The 18617-nt window shown below is 31.7% G+C and overlaps 1 protein-coding gene and 1 pseudogene across 1 annotated transcript; one reads left to right on the top strand and one right to left on the bottom strand.

Annotated features, from left to right (window-relative positions):
• Positions 1–7225: 7225 nt before the first annotated feature.
• Positions 7226–7967, bottom strand: LOC125207136 (ethylene-responsive transcription factor ERF008 pseudogene; annotated as a pseudogene).
• Positions 7968–16804: 8837 nt separating this feature from the next.
• On the top strand, positions 16805–18337 carry KCS7 (3-ketoacyl-CoA synthase 7). The gene has a single exon (XM_089066215.1). It carries the CDS (start codon positions 16815–16817, stop codon positions 18177–18179), a length of 1365 nt encoding a protein of 454 aa, XP_088922341.1. The 5' UTR covers positions 16805–16814; the 3' UTR covers positions 18180–18337.
• Positions 18338–18617: the final 280 nt, after the last annotated feature.

Consider the following 18617-nt stretch of genomic DNA (forward strand, 5'->3'; position numbering starts at 1 on the left):
TAAAAAAATAGTCTCATATCTAAAAGCGAAAAATTTCTTTTCATATTTTACTTACCTTTTGTATATCCTCTCTTATTTTTTCTATTTTTTATCTTTTTCTCTTACTTTATCAATTTATCAGTAAAACTTGTACTATTCACAAATGAGATTATTTTTTTGTGGTCGGAGAGAGTATATTCTTTATAAATTAAATCATGAATATGCAGTCAAACCTCCTAAATTAAATATGAGCACAACGAGTGGCTCCCATACGAGCCTTCTCACCCCTTTCGACCAGTATTTGATGCACCTACAAAATTTGGATAGTATAAATCATTAAAATTTATAAATAATTATTAATCTTGTAAAATGTCGTTTGATAAGTCGATTAAAGAATTCAATGAGTTGAAAAATGAAGAAAGGATATATAAAACTCATGATAAAATCAATATTTAAAAGGTTTGTCTTTTTATTTCAACAATGAGCCTTTATATAGGCAAATATAATCCTAAACTTATGCAAAAATAAAACGTAAAGGGAACCTAGTTGATTGAAAGAAAAAATGTTAAAGCCAAATAAACTTAGTTAATAACTTACCATCTAGTACTTATTTAAATTACTAGAAATGCAAATAAATATAAAATCACAATTCTCCATGTATGCATCATTTCCCATTTCTTTAAAATGATTTGTCCTAAAAAAAATCCTGAATAGATTTTCATTGTCGCAACTAAAATACTTCTACATAGTCCAACTTAGTAGCTTGTCTTGTTACGACCCTATAACATGCAAGTTAAGTACCTATGCACTCTTTCCTTTTTAGTCTGTCCCACAAAAATATGCACTTTTTAATTTTGGAAACTCTTTTCTCGCTAATGAGGTGAGACTCATTCTCTGCTAACAATACTTTAATTACTTTTTCTCTCTACCTCTCTCTTACTTTACCAATTTTACATAAAACTCATGCCGAACTCAAAGTGCATATTCTTTTGGAACGGAGGGAGTATAACTTTGGCAGCCAAAACTATCCCATTCGTATGGTACTTGAACCATTTGGACAACTTATGAAACCACTCCTCTTAGTTCTTCCCATTTTTCCACTCCATATCTCGAACACTAGTATTGAGATCAGCAAAGTCTTGAATGACATATTTTGGTGTCTTTGTTCGCTTCATGGAAGTAAGAATCAAAACAGTTTCAACGTGAGTAGAATTGGAAGTTTCGTTGTTGGTGCCAAAATAAGGACCGAAGATTGTATCTCTAGCGTGGATATTGACTCTGAAAATCGATGTGTACTCAAACTTTAGAGTATTCTCCTTCATTATCCTCTTCTGATTGTCCATTTGCTTCAACGATTGTATGTTGTAACTCTTTACTCCCTCCGTCGCATAAGAATATGCACTCTTTCCTTTTTAGTCTGCCCACAAGAATATGCATTTTCTAATTTTGGAAAGTCTTTTCTTTATAATGAGGTGGGACTCATTCTCCTACTTTACCAATTTTACATTAAAACCATGCCAAACCCAAAGTGCGTATTCTTTGAGGACGAAGGGAGTACTATTCTTCATCTTATGATCCTTTGCAACTTGGACTTGTATTTGCATTTGTCGTCTTCCTTTATATTGATTTGCACATATATACTTTTGATCTTCACATACTTCTTGAGGCTGGAATGGAGTAAGAAAAACCTTCTTTTGTGAACCACCTTCTGTTTTTCACCTAATAAAATATGTGTTGACTATAAAGGAAAAACAACACACAATACCTCTTCCTCATACGTACCAAAGCGAATAGGTACCATCACCATTGTAGCAACAATCTCATAGCTCCTTTCATGAGACGTTTATTCAGCTTGCTCCACGAGAGATAGTCCTAGCTTTTCAAACAACAATATCACTAACCGCATTAGCTAGCATTTCTCCATTGATGTCCACACTATAAATATATCTTTAACATAATTACGTGTGGACAACACATTCTCTCTCTTCCAAGTATCATACTCCTGAATTTTCTATCTCAAAAATCTTCTATAAAAATTTTTAGGTATAATGTTAACATGCAAAAATAATTTGCCTAACAAGGACAAAAAAAACGTTGGGTTTTTTCTTTCATATAAGAACTTGTAAATAACAAAAAAAAAATCACCAAAAAAAAATCAAAAAGTACAAAAAGAATTATCATTAGTTTTATTTTATAAAACTTTATAATCTCAAAAAAAAAATGAAAAAATTGTTTAAAAATTCACCTGACGCCAAGATATGATAGAGTAGAAAATAGCGGTTAAGGGCGAGGGAGAATGAATCTTCTCGCGTTTAATGAGAATGAAGGTGAGGGACTGAGGGGTATATGTTTCCCTATGGGCCGGGTCAAATGGGCCTATAAAAGGTGGTCCGCCATATTTTATTTCTGTTGGGCCGTGCCTATGTTATTTAATGGAATAAATTCTTTTGGTTGGGCTAGTCCTTTTTAACTACTTGTGGTTAGAATATTTAGAATGAGTTAACGAACTTATTTTAAGTGGTGCAATCTTTATTGAAGTTTGTTGGGCTCTATTTTCTCATCAACTACGTGATTAAATATTTGAATTATGTTATGATCAATTGATTTTCAAGTAACTAAATCTCTCTATTTAGTTCAAGATTAGAATAATAAACCCCTTCATTTAGTTAATCTCAAATCATGTAAATCTCTCTATTTAATTAATTCAACATGATTAAATTCTTGGATTTAATTATGTAATCAATTTTCTTATTAGTTAATTACAAGCAATTAAATCTTTTGATTTAATTTAAGTAATTTGATCTTCTAATTCAATTAAATCTAAATTAATATAGAATTCACTGGTATAGAACTATGATGTGTATCCCTAGGACACGTGCATATCTTTTCAAAGCTAAGTACCTTAATATTTTCTCCGTACCAGTTAAATTGAGTTGTATTCTTTTTTGGAATGTTCTAACTAAGTTGAGTTATTTTCTTTTTTGACAAAAAATAAAACATCCAATCACTCTTACTTTATTCTATCACCTACATTATTCTCTCATTATCTGTCTTACTTTATTCATCATCTCTCCTACTTTTCAATACAATTTCTTAAAACTGTGTCCAAAAGTTTTGATTCAACTTAATTGGGATTGGGGGATTATCATTTACCTATCAAAAAGTCGATTTTGAATAAAAATTTATTTTTAATTATTAAAAATATTAACAAAATAGAAAATCATAGCAATTCAATGAAGAATATTACTCCCTCCATTTCATGTTAATAGAGTCATTTTTCTATTTTAGGAAGTTCCAACATAATTTAGTCATTTCTATTTTGGCAAAAAGTAATCATCCCTCCTATTTTATTCTCTCTTCGCTCTCTTACTTTATTCAGCATCCGCTTAACGCACTATTGCTAAATTCTGTGATGAAAAGAAATGCCTTTTATAAACAAGGAACGGATGGAGTACATAGTAGGCAGGGGCAGAGCCACAGTGGGGCCAGGGGGGGCCTGGCCCCTGGGCCACTCAGCCATTTGGATTATTAGTATATACATTATATGTATGCAATTTAATGGATATAATATCTTAGATCAGTTGGTTTGTGTGGCAGCCTCTCTTGCTCAATGTGAGCAATGTGACGAGTGCAATTCCCAGCGGGAGCAGCGTTCTTCTTTTCTTCTATTTTGGATTCATTTTTGTTTCATTATATTCATAATAATAGTAAAATTGATTTTATTCTGGTACTAGTTCATTTACCTTTTTTTCTCAAATTATTATTTTTGATTCTCTCACACTCATTCTTTCTTCTATTTTGGATTCATTTATGTTTCATTATATTCATATTAAATAGATTTATAATATTAGTAAAATTGATTTTATTCTTGTACTAGTTCATTTACCTTTTTTTCTCAAATTGTTATTTTTGAATCTCTCACACTCATTTACTCCTACACTGATTTTATGCTTGTAATTCATTTACTTTTATAATTGTAGTAAAATTGATTTTATGCTTAAATATATTTTATGGTTTTCTCATTAGTGACTTCTCTGATTTTTTTACCAGTAATTTTGTATGAATCATTTTAAATTGTAATCATAAAAAATGATTTTTTTAATTAAAAATAGAAAATAATTCTTTGATTCCATAATAGTTTAAAATATTATATAATAATATTTGTAATTGATGTCCTTTATTAAAAAAAATCTGGAAAAGAGAATAACTCTTTGATCTAATTAATATGTAAATATATCATATTATTAGTAAAATTGGTGCTATACTCTAAAAATCTGTTCAGTAATTAATTTTCTCATCATTCGTTCTAACATGTGGCTTTTTATAATGATCACGTCCGAGTTATTTCCGTGTAATTAGCACTAAATGCACTCAGCAAATTTTAATGGTATTTGGACCCCCCACTACTGAAATTCTGGCTCCGCCACTAGTAGTAGGTCGTACTACTATTGCTAGTTTAGGGTATTTTGGTCTCAGACAGTGGCGGAACCAGCATAGGCCAAGCCACCGCGCCAGCGGGGGCTTGGCTGGTTCCAGACCACTGTTATCACCGGATTTTTGGGGCGCTAGGGCGCTGGGGCGTTGCACCGATTTGCAGAATCTGCCGTTTGAGAGAAACAAGATGAACAGTGTGTTTGTTATTGGGCTTTTAGTAAAATAATAATAGACCTATAGCCCATTAGCATTTAGTATTTAATATATATGTCTCGAGTCACTCGCTATTAATACTATTTGAATTAATGTTGCAGCCTATTTTCATTAATTCTCATGTAAAAGTTTGAATTTAAAAAAGTAACCAGCCAGTCTAATTCTCTAACTCTAATGTTTTCATGTATCCTTTTTTTTGCCCATATGCCTATAAATTTATATTAATACCTAATTTAAAATTTTATGCGTTGTATATAAAAAATTTAATAGTAGTATAATAAATTTATGTATTTGTTATACGTATTGTTAGATTTTGTTTTCTTTGTTTTTAGTATTAATTGCTAATGAGTGCTACAATATTATACTAACTTCGTCCCCCAAATATTGATACATTTTGATCCGGCACGAGTTTTAAGAAATGTAATGGAAAGTGAGTTGAAAAAGTTGGTGGGATGTTGGTCCTACTTTTAAAGTATTAGTTTTATAATAAAATGTGAGTAGGAATGAGTTAGTGGAATATGAGGTTCAATACCAAAAATAGTAAAAAGTGAAGTGTATCAAACTTTCAGGGATAGAACGAAATGGTAAACTGTGTCAAACTTTCAGGGATGGAGGTAGTATGTATGTTCATTGCAATCTTTAAACTCAAAATTTTCATTAATACTTTTATAGGATAAATGAGTAAATAATTTTTATAATTTATATGAATAGTAATATTAAAAAAATTATGCCAAAAAAGTGTCCTAAAGTTTTTTGGGATATGGTTTCACAAAGAGAAAATAGTTCCGTTTCAACTTTTGTTCAGATATTATATATAAAATTGAATATTTTAGACGTTTTCTTTTTTAAAAAAAAATAAGCACCGGCTTATTCCAAATTTTGATTGCGCCCCTGTTCTCAGATCAAATAGTTTATGTTGTTTGAACATATAAAATATGTGGGCCGCATCATGAAATTAGTCTTTGAGCGGAGGTCATGTCAATTAATTTAGTAAAACATCGCTGTCATAGACTCGAAAATCGTTTTTATAGTGAAAAATATGATCTACATGTCTAAGGAAAAATGATACTCCCTCCGTCCCGGAGTATTAGACTCACTTCTTTTGGACACATGATTTAAGGAAGTGATATTTAAATAGTTAAAGTGGAGAGAGTAAAGTATGAGAGAGGGAAAAAGTAGGGGAGAGAAGAGAGAAAAAAGTAGGTGGAGAATAAAATAAGATAGATGCTTTTTGCTAAAAAAGGAAATGAGTCTAATATGTTGGGACATCCCAAAAAGGAAAGTTGGTCTAATACCTTGGGACGGAGGGAGTACTATTTGATGAAGCCAGTTTCATCACAACTGCTGCTTAAAGATTGGCCCTAATTAATCTAAGTCAAACGAAATCAAACACAACGATTTTAATAGTAATATATTCGGCTGCTTAAAGATTGGCCCTAATTAATCTAAGTCAAACGAAATCAAACACAACGATTTTAATAGTAATATATTCGGCTGCCTAAAGATTGGCCCTAATTAATCTAAGTCAAACGAAATCAAACACAACGATTTTAATAGTAATATATTCGCCTTCTTAGACTTAGCTTATAGTAAAGTGTGAAACTAAAATCTCTTTATATGCAATATGTATTGCAATTTGAAAAATATAAATAGAATTGCAATTTGTTTTTAAAAATCTATTCGTAACTCATGAACATTTATTGCGTGATTGTTGATAAACGTATATATATCTAAGAAAATACAAGGGCATCATTAGTAGTAAAATGAATATTGAGCTTGATACATGAATCTAATACTTTATTCGTCCCATAAAAATATAGAAAATTGATATGACACGAGAGTTAAAGTAATATTTATAAAATTAGAAACAAATAGAGAATTATAGTTAAAGTAATGTTAATGGATAGTGAGACCTACATTACTAGTAGTGTATAATGGTGTTATAAATTGCAAATAAGTTATTGTATAGAAGTATTAAATTGATAGTATAATTTTTCAAAATTAAAATGTACATATTTTTATGATATGACGAAAATGGAAAGTCCATATATTTTTTATGGGATTGGGAAGTATAATCTAAAGAAGTTTGAAATTTTTTGTTTTTGTTTTCTGTGATAAAAAATAACTTTATTCTCTTCTTCGCGTGGATAAGAACGGAACTTTAAAAGAAAGTCCATGTGGTGGATCGGTGTGCACTAAACGTAAGTCGACCCAATTCCATAATGTCCAAACCTATCCCCTTGTCGCAATTCACCAATGTTTAATTATTATATAGTGATTGATCAAAATAAAAGAGAAAATAAGAAAGAACACGACATGATTGAGATTGACCCGCCGTGCCGGCTGGGGTTGCAGCCGCCATGGTGCAAAAGCAAAAGCAAGAAAACTCAAAAATTCAAATCTTGATCATTTATTTAAGAACAACAGCCACTTGCACCAAATTGTAGGCCCCAGCTGCTTCCCCTTCCCGCCCCTCCACCACCACCAACCACCACTACCATTAATCATCAACCCTCACATGCTAATTCCTCAATTAATTCTCTACATATTTACATTAATTTTCTTTTACTCAACTAAAACGCCATACACAATAGTACCATAAAAAAATAAATCAAAATCTACCAATAATAATATACAAAAAATTCAAAACATTAAATCTAAACAGATTACTCAACTACGAGGTGCATGTTATCATCACACCCCTTCCCTAAATATTAAAAAAAATATTAAACAAAAGTAATAAAAAAAAAAGTTATTTGTAGTAGTAACAATTACAATTACTATGAGCTATAGTAGTCAAGCTCGGAGTCTTCGGGTTCGGGCTGCTTGTTCAGATCGATCTCTTCATGAAACCAACACGGTTTCAGCGACTGAGGATTGGCGGCGGCGTCGACTCTGGCGCCGACCTCGGCCGCCTTCTTCCTTATTGAGGCGGCGGAGAGGTCGTTGAGGGCGCCGCCGATCGCGGCGATTTGGTCGGGGAAGTTAAGTTTAGCGGTGGGGCCACGGAGGTAGTAGACGGCGGTGTCGTAGGCGCGCGCGGCGGCGACGGCGGTGGAGTAGGAGCCGAGCCAGATTCTAGATCGCTTGTTGGGCTCCCTTATCTCGGCCACCCACTTCCCCCACTTGCGCATCCGGATGCCTTTATACGGCTTCTCGCTCCGCCGCCGGCTCGAGACTCTCGGTGCTCCGCTGCCGCCGCCGCCGTCCATGAGAGAATTATGAGGTTGGTTTGATATGGCTGTTTTTAGTTTTATTCCTCAAAAATCGGTTTCGTGAGGAAAACCAAAAATAATCCACCGACACACAACACTGCCTCTCTATATTTATCTCTCTTCAGCACTCATGCTTTTATAGACTTGTTGCCTATTGGGGCTACATTTGTGCATCAATATATTAAGGGATATTGACGCCTCAGTATCATTAAATTTTAAAAAAGTTAACGTTTTTTTTCACGAATTTTAAAATTGACAAATAATATTTCGAGTTTATTATTTTCCATCAATAAAATAGTTATGACTATATTAATAAATTGAAGAACAAATTTAGAGAGTGTGCTTCAAGAAAAACTACTCTCAAATATTGAAAATCTTGAAACTCTCAAAGTTGTTGTCGAGAAATTACGAAAAAAATATGCATCATGATACTCCATCCGTCCCACAAAGATTGTCCCATTTTGACCGGGCACGGGTTTTAAAAAATGTAATGAAAAGTGAGTTGAAAAAGTTAGTGGAATGTGAGTCCTACTTTTATAGTATATTACTTTTATAATAAATTGTGAGTAGAACTGATTTAGTGAAATATGAGATCAACTGCCAAAAATGATAAAAAGTGAAATGGGACAAACTTTGTGGGGCGGACGGAAATGAAAAAATAGGACAATCTTTGTGGGACGGAGGGAGTATTATTTGCCGGAATTTTTTCATTGGTGGGAAATAACAAACTCAAGGTAAAGTTCGTGATATTATTTTCCAATTTCAAAGTTCGTGGAAAAAACCCAACTTTTTGAAAGTTCCATGATATTAGGTGCCAATATCCCATATATTTATATTTTTGTCCCTCCGTCCCACTTTAGAAGTTTCATTTCACTTCAGAGCGGATTTAAAAAATATAAATAAAAAAGGTGGTGAAAAAGTAGTGGAATATGATCCTTATTTTTTTATATGTTAATTTTATAATAAAATATGAGTGAAGAAAAGTTAATGGAATGTGTGACCTATTACCATGTGTGTTCCAATTCAGATTCCTGAAGTGAGACACCTAAAAATGGTAAATCGATGTTTCTAAAGTGGAATGGAGGGAGTATAAGCTATGACAAATCGTATGGGTTGGATTATAGCTGCGATGCACTAATATCGACATAACTCATTTTAGCCAAAATACGAAATCGACTTGCTATTTCTAAATTCAATACAACTCATATTGATATGGACCCGTTACTAGGACGATATAATAATCCAACATAATAATGATCCAAAACTGATTTACACAATTAAAACATGATATTACATTATTAAACCCGATTTATACAATTTAAACACGATCCACAAAAACTTAGCAAATAAAACTAACACACTATTATTTTATTGAAAGAATAAAAGTAATTACTAACGGGTTTATCCAAACCCAACTCTATCTAAATCTTTTGGATTTCAACGGGTCAACTCGATTAGAACACGAACCTAATAAAGCTTGTTCAAATCCATTAATTTTGTATACGTGTTTATGTCAGATTTTCGTACCGTATCAAAATATATCAACCATAATTTATAGTTTTAATCAAATGAGAATAAAATTAAAATAAGATATGAGAATCATATTAGTAGCTGATTCATTAATATAAGTTTTTGACTATCAATATCACAAAATTCTATAGTTGAAAACTGATAGGAATTCTATATCTTATGATACGAACAAATATTAATGAATCAAACGAATAATATAGCTTTCATTTCTCATTTTAATCACAATCTTAGTAGAATATATAAGACTATATTATATACAGTAGTGAGGCCTTCCTAGCTTGTCCGTTGTTATTTAATTTATTTTACAACATACGAAAAATATAAAGGTTGGCCGCCATGTCCATTTGGTTGCAAGCGCAGATGCCTTTTTCATTTTACTCAAATTGCTCCATCTTTTTCTCCTACTGTTCTCCACTGTTTTGCTTCAACGGAGAAAAGGGGGAATTAAAGGGGGTTACGGCTCCTTTTATTTTTATCAGAGCATTTACGAGAGGAAAGGTAAATGGAGAGGTAAACTAGTATAACTACTATATTTACTTTTTTTTCATGAAAAATCATTCTCGTAGAGGTATTTGAGAAATTATACCTTTTTCTATTTTGAAGAGGTATCTTTACCTCTCCATCAATGGAGATGTAAAATCATATAACCACCATATTTACCTTCTTTTCATAAAAAATCATTCTCCAAGGGGGAAGGTATTTGAGAAGGTATTACACTTTATATTTTTTTACCTTTGATCCTTGGAGTTGATTGATTTGTAAAAAGGTATATTGCACTTTTTGAGAATGTATAAATAGGGCTGGGGAAAAATGTCGAAAAAATGATATATCGCTCGTATCGTATTGAAAAATATCGAAAAATTATCGAATTTTCGATATATCGTAATTTTCGATACGATACGATATGTATCGTAAGTTTTCGATATGATAACGATATGAATTTCCTTATATCGCGATATATCGTTTTATATCGAAAATACGATATATATCGAAAATTTTCGATATATATCGATATTTTATTTTCGATATATATCGAAATTTTCGATATATATCGATATTTATCGATATATCAAATTTCGGTACGATATATCGAAATATCGATACGATAACGATATGAAATGTTTTTTATATCGAAAGTTCGATATATCGAAATTCGATATATCGAAACTTTCGATACGATAACGATATGAAATTCTTTCATATTGATATTTTCGATACGATACACGATACAACGTTTTCGATACAATATATCATATAAACATAATATACCATTTTCATTTACCTTTTCTCCTTGAAGTTGCTCTCATTGGATTAATTGACAAAATATTAGAGGGTTTGAATTTTTGGTATTAATTAGCCATTTAGCCTCTTATCAATAATTATATTTATCTCAAGATTCTCATTTCTTGATTAGTATAATAGATAATGGCGTGTTTAACTTTTTACTCGTTTGGTCCCACTTAAGTTGATACGTATTCTTTTTTAGAATGTTTCAACTAAGTTGAGTCGAATCCTATTTTGCAAAAAAAAAAAAATATCCAAATCACATACAATTTTAAAAAAAAATTACTAGTCAAGCCATACCAAAATGCAATTATGACATGATATGACTAACCAATATTTATTTGACACCTACAAATAAATTTACACCTAAGCCAAGCTTATTTAACATTAACTTTTTTACATATAGGAACATTTTTGGGCTTCCATAATATAATTTGCATCCATAGATAAACATTTTTATATACTTTCTTCATCCGTTATTAGGAGTCCCATTTATGGACGGCACGGGTTTTAAGAAATGTTAAGAAAAGTGGGTGGAAAATAGTTAGTGGAATATGGGTCCCACTTGTATATATTAATTTTAAATGAAATGTGAGTGGAATGAGTTAGTGGAAGGTGGGACCCTATTACCATTTATAGTAAAAGTGAACCGGGACTCTTATTCGCGGACGAAGGGAGTAACCCTATATATATATATATATATATATATATATATATATATATATATATAGAGTCCTATTATCCACAAATCCACTCTTAAAGACCGAACCACCGAACCCTATCAAATCAGGGCTTTTAGATCTAGTTTTTTATGGATAAGATACAGAAATTTATAAATTATTTTCGCCTTCATCACGAGCCTATTTTAATTCATCCGAAGGTAAATAAGTCATACTAATATGTTACGAAGATTTAACTTCGTCCAGAATATATTACTTCATTCTAGTAGGTTTTTACTTCATTCTAATAGGTTTTTACTTCATTCCAGGAGGTTTTTACTTCATTCCAGTACGTAAATGTCGTCGCGTGCCGTTCTTTCTCTCTACAATATCTATCACCACCGTCATGGCGCTAATATGGTTTAATAAACACATGGAATAATATAATAAATTATTGGAATGAAGTATGTGTAGAAGCATTTGAAGTCCTACTGGAATGAAGTAAAAATCTTATCCAATGAAGTAATAACGTTTCTGAATGAAGTAATAAACTTACTTGAATAAATTGCATATTTAAATGTTAATCAAGCAAAAACTCACGTCAATGAATTTGAATGAAGCATATGTTGAATCATTTCAAAACCTACTGGAAGCAAGTAAAAACATGTTGTAGTTTCAAGGTATTACGTACAGAATGAAGTAATAAACCTATACAATGAAGTAAAATGGGCTAGTAATGAAGCAGAAAAAATTTTCACAGCAACACATCTCATCAAAAAAACTAGATCTAATGGCCCAGATTTGGTCTCTAGTTCGTTCGGTCTTTAAAATTGGTTCGACATTGATCACAACTCTCTCTCTCTCTCTCTCTCTCTATATATATATATATATATATATATATATATATAGAGTCCCATTATCCACAAATCCACTCTTAAAGACCGAACCACTGAACCCTACCAAATTAGGGCTTTTAGATCTAGTTTTTTATGGATAAGATACAGAAATTTATAAATTGTTTTCTAATAAACATCACGAGCCTATTTTAATTCATCCGAAGGTAAATAAGTTATACTAACATGTTACGAAGATTTAACTTCGTTCCAGAATATATTACTTCATTCTAGTAGGTTTTTACTTCATTCTATTAGGTTTTTACTTCATTCCAGTAGGTTTTTATTTCATTCCAGTACGTAAATGTGGTTTCGCCGTCGCGTGCCGTTCTTTCTCTCTACAATATCTATCACCACCGCCATGACACTAATATTGGTTTAATAAACACATGGAATAATGTACTACCTCTGTCTCTGAAAATTTGATACAGTTACCATTTCGATCCGTCCCTGAAAATTTGATACACTTCACTTTTACCATTTTTGGTAGTGGACCCCATACTCCACTAACTCATTCCTACTCACATTTTATTATAAAACTAATACTTTAAAAGTAGGACCCATATCCCACCAACTTTTTCAACTCACTTTCTATTACATTTCTTAAAACCGTGTCGGGTCAAAGTATAGCAAATTTTGAGGGACGGAGGTAGTAATAAATTATTGGAATGAAGTATGTGTAGAAGCATTTGAAATCCTACTGGAATGAAGTAAAAATCTTATCCAATGAAGTAATAACGTTCCTGAATGAAGTAATAAACTCACTTGAATAAATTGCATTTTTAAATGTTAATCAAGCAAAAACCCACGTCAATGAATTTGAATGAAACATATGTTGAATCATTTCAAAACCTACTGGAAGCAAGTAAAAACATGTTGTAGTTTCAAGGTATTAGGTACAAAATGAAGTAATAAACCTATACAATGAAGTAAAATGGGCTAGTAATGAAGCAGAATTTTTTTTTCACAGCAGCACATCTCATAAAAAAAACTAGATCTAATGGCCCAGATTTGGTCTCTAGTTCGGTCTTTAAAATTGGTTCGACATTGATCACAACTCTCTCTCTCTCTCTATATATATATATATATATATATAGGGATGTACTAATATGCTAACTAATTTTAAAGTGCTAACGTATATCCAATCACGTGCTGCCACGTGGCACGAAAAATGCAATATTATATACAGAAAAATGCAATATGAATTTCGACAGATTGCATTTTTGTTATATGAAGATTGCATTTTTTATTGTTGAGTTTTGCATTTTCGATATTGACTGTTTAATTTGCATTTTATATCTATACGGATTGCATTCATATATGTGAAAATGCAAAACTTAACAATATAAAATGCAATTTTGTGAAAATGCAAAATTTAACAATTAAAAATGCAAATTTCCTATAACTAAAATGCAATCTGCAGAAATGCATGAACAACTTCACAAATGTGTATTGCATTTTTATATATACAATATTGCATTTTTCGTGCCACATGGCAGCACGTGGTTGGATGTATGTTAGCACTCTAATTAAGGATGCGCCCTAGTGCTCTCCTATATATATCTATATAGGTTTGTATTAAAATGACAACACCTCTTAAAGTGACACTGTGACATCACGTATCCAACAATATTATAGACGCTACCCACCGCATTGAAAAGTCTTTTAATGCTATTTATTGCAATATTGACTGCATATTTTTATCTCTTCTTTCGCTATATTTTAGCATGTGAAAGGTTTGTCTAATGTGTTGGTAATGAAAAGTTTTTAACGGCTGCCATAATTATTGAAGTATGTAAATTCTTGTGATAATTGGTGAATTAAATATAATTGAGAGTATGTAAACGATACAACATTTTTATGCCTATTCCTCTACATTCCTCATAACTTTTGCATGCCTAAATATATAAAGAGAGATTCCCCTTGTCCAACAACCAAAGTACATCATGAAAAGCATGTCATTCATGGAGACATTAAGCTGGAAATTTAATCTCAACTTAGGTTATATAATTTATAATCTCAACTTAATCTTTCAAGCTTGCATCGTACGGGCTTAGGGTATAAATAAGTTCTATAAAAATTATGAGTAATTACTCTTTGGTAGTATTTTTGTAATGGGTTTTAATTTCCTATGATTTAACATTAGAAAATTATATTTTGTGATCATTGTTTCATGTTTATTATGTTTCAATGTTGATGTGTATTTATTTACATTTTTTACTTACAATTTTTATATAATGATTTTGTTTCAAATTCCATTTTATTAATTTATAACCTTAAATCAATATTTCAAAATATTTTAATTCGTGCATCGCACAGGTGTAACATTAATTATATAATATACATGAGCTAATTATAAAGCGACGACTAAAAACAGTTTTATCATATTTAATTCCTGTTTGGTAATATTATACTGATTACTTCCACAAACGTAGCAATTAAGAGTAGTACATATTATGTTAAAAATAATTAAACTTAATATTATCAATTGATCACAAAAAATTTAATCCAATTAAAATTATTACTCTTTTTACTATCTTTTTATCTTATCTACTTTATTTTTTTCTCCTACTTTTCAACACAATTTCTTAATTTCCGTGCCTAAAAAGTTTTGATTCAACTTAGTCGGGACAGAAGGGAGTACTAAAATACAAGTGACAATGGTTAAAAATTCACTAACTTCTACAAATTTTTATTTTGGTGAAATTTTATAAATTGGCAAAACAGTTTGTTACGGAATTATTATTATTATTATTATTATTATTATTATTATTATTATTATTAGTATTATTATTATTATTATTATTATTATTATTATTAAAACAGTGTGTTATATTTAACTGTTGTGCACATCAGAACTTCAGATTATATGCAGTGTTGTTGTCATCTAAATAATTTAAACGTGTCTATTTTCAACAAATTGAAAAATGATACTATTATTGTTCCAATAATTTATAAAACACGCATAAAAGACAAACTTTAACCGATGGCTGTAAGGCGGTTTTATGGAAGCAAAATGTACAAGTATAACTATTGGTTTAAAAAATGTTATTGCAGCTTTTTAAAATACAATTAAAAAAAATATTATTAGAAATACCTTGCAAGCTAGCGTATATTTCATACCTAGAATTACCTAATTTTTTTTTTCTTTTTAGTAAGTAATTTATTAATTAATTTCCACATCATTACTTAATAGTTATTAATAATATAATAAAAATAATTAAATGAATTGACATTAAAAAAGATATTTCTATCTAAGAGAGTATTCATTGCTCAAAGTTTTTTTTTCAAGCATTTACAATTTTATTTGATATTTCTTGATTGATCGATTAAAATGACCTTTAGCATTTAAAGTTTTTCTTTTGAACTGTTGATTTAATCGGATAAAAATAACTTTTTAATACTCCCTTCGTCCTGCTTAAGATGACACGTTTTCCTTTTTAGTTTGTCCCAACTAAGATGTCATATTTTCGTTTTTTAGTAACTTTCTCTTTCCAATTAATACACTCAACCAATTTTTCTCACTTCTATTAAAATATTCATCTTTCTTTATCTCTCTACTTTAATATTTACACCCACCTTCTCTCTCTCCAATAAAATACTTTAACCAATAACTCCTAAAATCCCGTGCCGGCTAAGCAATGTGTCATCTTAGCCGGGACGGAGGGAATAGTTAATTGTATTAACCATTAGATCAAAAATTTCCACTGTAATAAGAAAAATGCAATATAAATTAAAAGAAAAACTGCTATGATTGGCACTAATTCCCTCTGATTTTCCCCCCAAAATTTGCTGATTTCCCTCTAAAAAAACTGTGGCTTTATTGTTTATTATATAGATTATATAGATTAGGGAGGCAATATTGTTGTACTCTCTCTCCGCTTCTTCATAGTTGAAGCAAAAAATTTTAGCACGAAATTTAAAAAAGAGATGTTTAGTGTATTAAATAAATAGATTAAAAAGTAAGAGAATGAAAAAGCTAGAGAGAATAAAGTAGAAAGTGAATAATAAGAGAGAGTAAAGTAAGAGAAATTTTCTTTACTATACATGGAAATAACACAACTATGAGAAAACTTTGTGAAATGGAAAATTGACTTAACTATGAAGGAACATAGGGAGTATGACTTCTTTAAATTTAGTTTGGGCTTTTTGTATTAAATTCAATAATTTAGGCTTTTAACAATATAGAAAATTTAATTTGGACTTTTACTATATTGCTATCTATTAAATTAACTTTATTTGTATTTAAGTATATTAGTTTGGGTAAATATACTAAATGTATAAATTTAGTATGTGTAGTTATATTGAGTTGATTTTGATTTATTCTACTTTGATATTATTGCATATAACTTTGAGTCCTATTTCTTTTTTATGCTTCTTAAAATATTATATTTATAAATATTATCACGTATTAAATTTAATTTTGGTAAAAATGAATTTATTAATTGCTTGCTTGACGCATATAGTAACAAAAAAGAAGCAAAAAATGCATGATACCTACAAGCTCCAACTTCTATGCATGCACTATTCATGATCAAAAACCATAACTAATTCATAACATAAGACCGATGCAACCTGCAGAAAAATAAGAATTTGCATATGAGAAAATGTCTATTACCTCTGCAGATACAAGTTGGGCCAACAATATCTCTCCCGTCGCTGCCTTCTCTGAATATGGAGTGGCTATTGCTATCGCCATCGCCTTGCTGTTACTTGTATACTTCTTTTCTTCCTCCAAAACCCGTCCTATTTACCTAATAGACTCCTGCTGCTACCTACCACCTCCTAATCTTCGTGCCACAGCATCTAACTACATAGAACACTTTGAAGTATGTGGTGCTCATGAGAGAGAAGGTATCGACTTCCAAACCAAGATGATCAAAAGATCAGGTATTGGTTGTGAGGCATGTCTTCCTATTTCAGTACATCAAATCCCACCTGATAAATCTCTCAGCTGCACCCAAGAAGAGACGGAAACAGTTCTTTTCACGGTTGTGAAAGAGCTCCTCAGCAAGCAAAGTATCAACCCGAAAAGCATCGACATTCTAGTAACCAACTGTAGCATATTTTGCCCCACACCATCCATTACAGCTATGATCATAAACAAGTTTGGGCTGAGAAGCAATATCAAGAGTGTGAGCCTCAGTGGAATGGGATGCAGTGCTGGCCTAGTGGCCATTGGTTTAGCGAAAGATCTTTTGAGAGTACAAGGCAACTCGCTGGCTCTGGTTCTCAGCATGGAAGCAGTGACCCCTAGCGGATATGATGGTAGCATCAGGTCCATGCTTTTAGCCAACACGCTTTTTCGTATGGGAGGCGCTGCTGTCTTGTTGTCGAACAAGAAGCAGGACAGGTTGAGAGCCAAATACAAACTTCGCTATCTCTTACGAACACATATGGGGTCAGATGATCAGTCATACCACTCAGTCATCCAGAAGGAAGATGGAGCAGGCTCTGTAGGTGTTGCACTATCGAGATCTCTTCTACATGTAGCTGCAAATGCCCTCAAAATAAATTTAACAGAATTAGGCCCTTCTTGCTTACCACTTTCAGAGCAGCTTCTGTATGGATGGTCAGTCGTTCAGAATGCAGCAACAAAGCGGGAAGTATACGTACCAAACTTCAAGAAGGCGTTTGAGCATTTCTGCATACATGCAGGTGGAAAGGCAATCATTGATGCGGTGGAGGAAAGGCTAAGGCTGAAAAAAGAAGACGGAGAAGCATCCAGGATGACGCTCCACAGATTCGGCAACACTTCATCTTCTTCTGTTTGGTACGAGTTGAGCTATCTGGAGGCGAAAGGCAGGATTAGAAAGGGTGACCGGGTGTGGCAGATTGCATTTGGTAGTGGCTTCAAATGCAATAGCGCAGTTTGGGAATGCATATCCGAACTCGATCATAACATCCAAAATGCTTGGTCGAGTAGCATACATATGTACCCAATTCAGATCCCTGATGTAATAGATCACTAATGAGCCCTTGATAATGTTTCATAATTTATAGATGCAACATCAATAGTTTAAATCTCTCATTCACATTCGTTTTGAAGCATGCTCTGTTATCTTTCGTTGATGATTGTTCTATGCTCTCTTTTCACACCGTTTTTAGTTTGATTGTATGAAGAAGATGAAGTAGTGCGATATAAATCAAATAATGTTAATTTTACTCCAAGATTTCTCCTATTTTTTATATTAAAATAATCTATTGATTAATCATTTGATTATTATATATTAGTTTATAGATGTACATGTGGACTGAAGGCATACAATGAGCCTAACCGGATCTGGGTTTGATTCAAACTTTCTGTTGCCTATCAACACAATGTCCAAATTCTTTTATCTTACCACCGCTATTTTTGTCTTTGAAATAGCTTCGCGTGGATACCTTGTACGCCTCAATCGGAACTCAGA

Source organism: Salvia hispanica, chromosome 2, assembly GCF_029641045.1.
Source record: "Salvia hispanica isolate PSC_SH4W2 chromosome 2, Shi_PSC_v1, whole genome shotgun sequence".
In the NCBI taxonomy this organism is placed as follows: Eukaryota; Viridiplantae; Streptophyta; class Magnoliopsida; order Lamiales; family Lamiaceae; genus Salvia; species Salvia hispanica.

Bases quoted from the DNA above. Each gene is read 5' to 3' on its own strand.
- KCS7 (XM_089066215.1), top strand. From the start codon at position 16,815: ATGTCTATTACCTCTGCAGATACAAGTTGGGCCAACAATATCTCTCCC.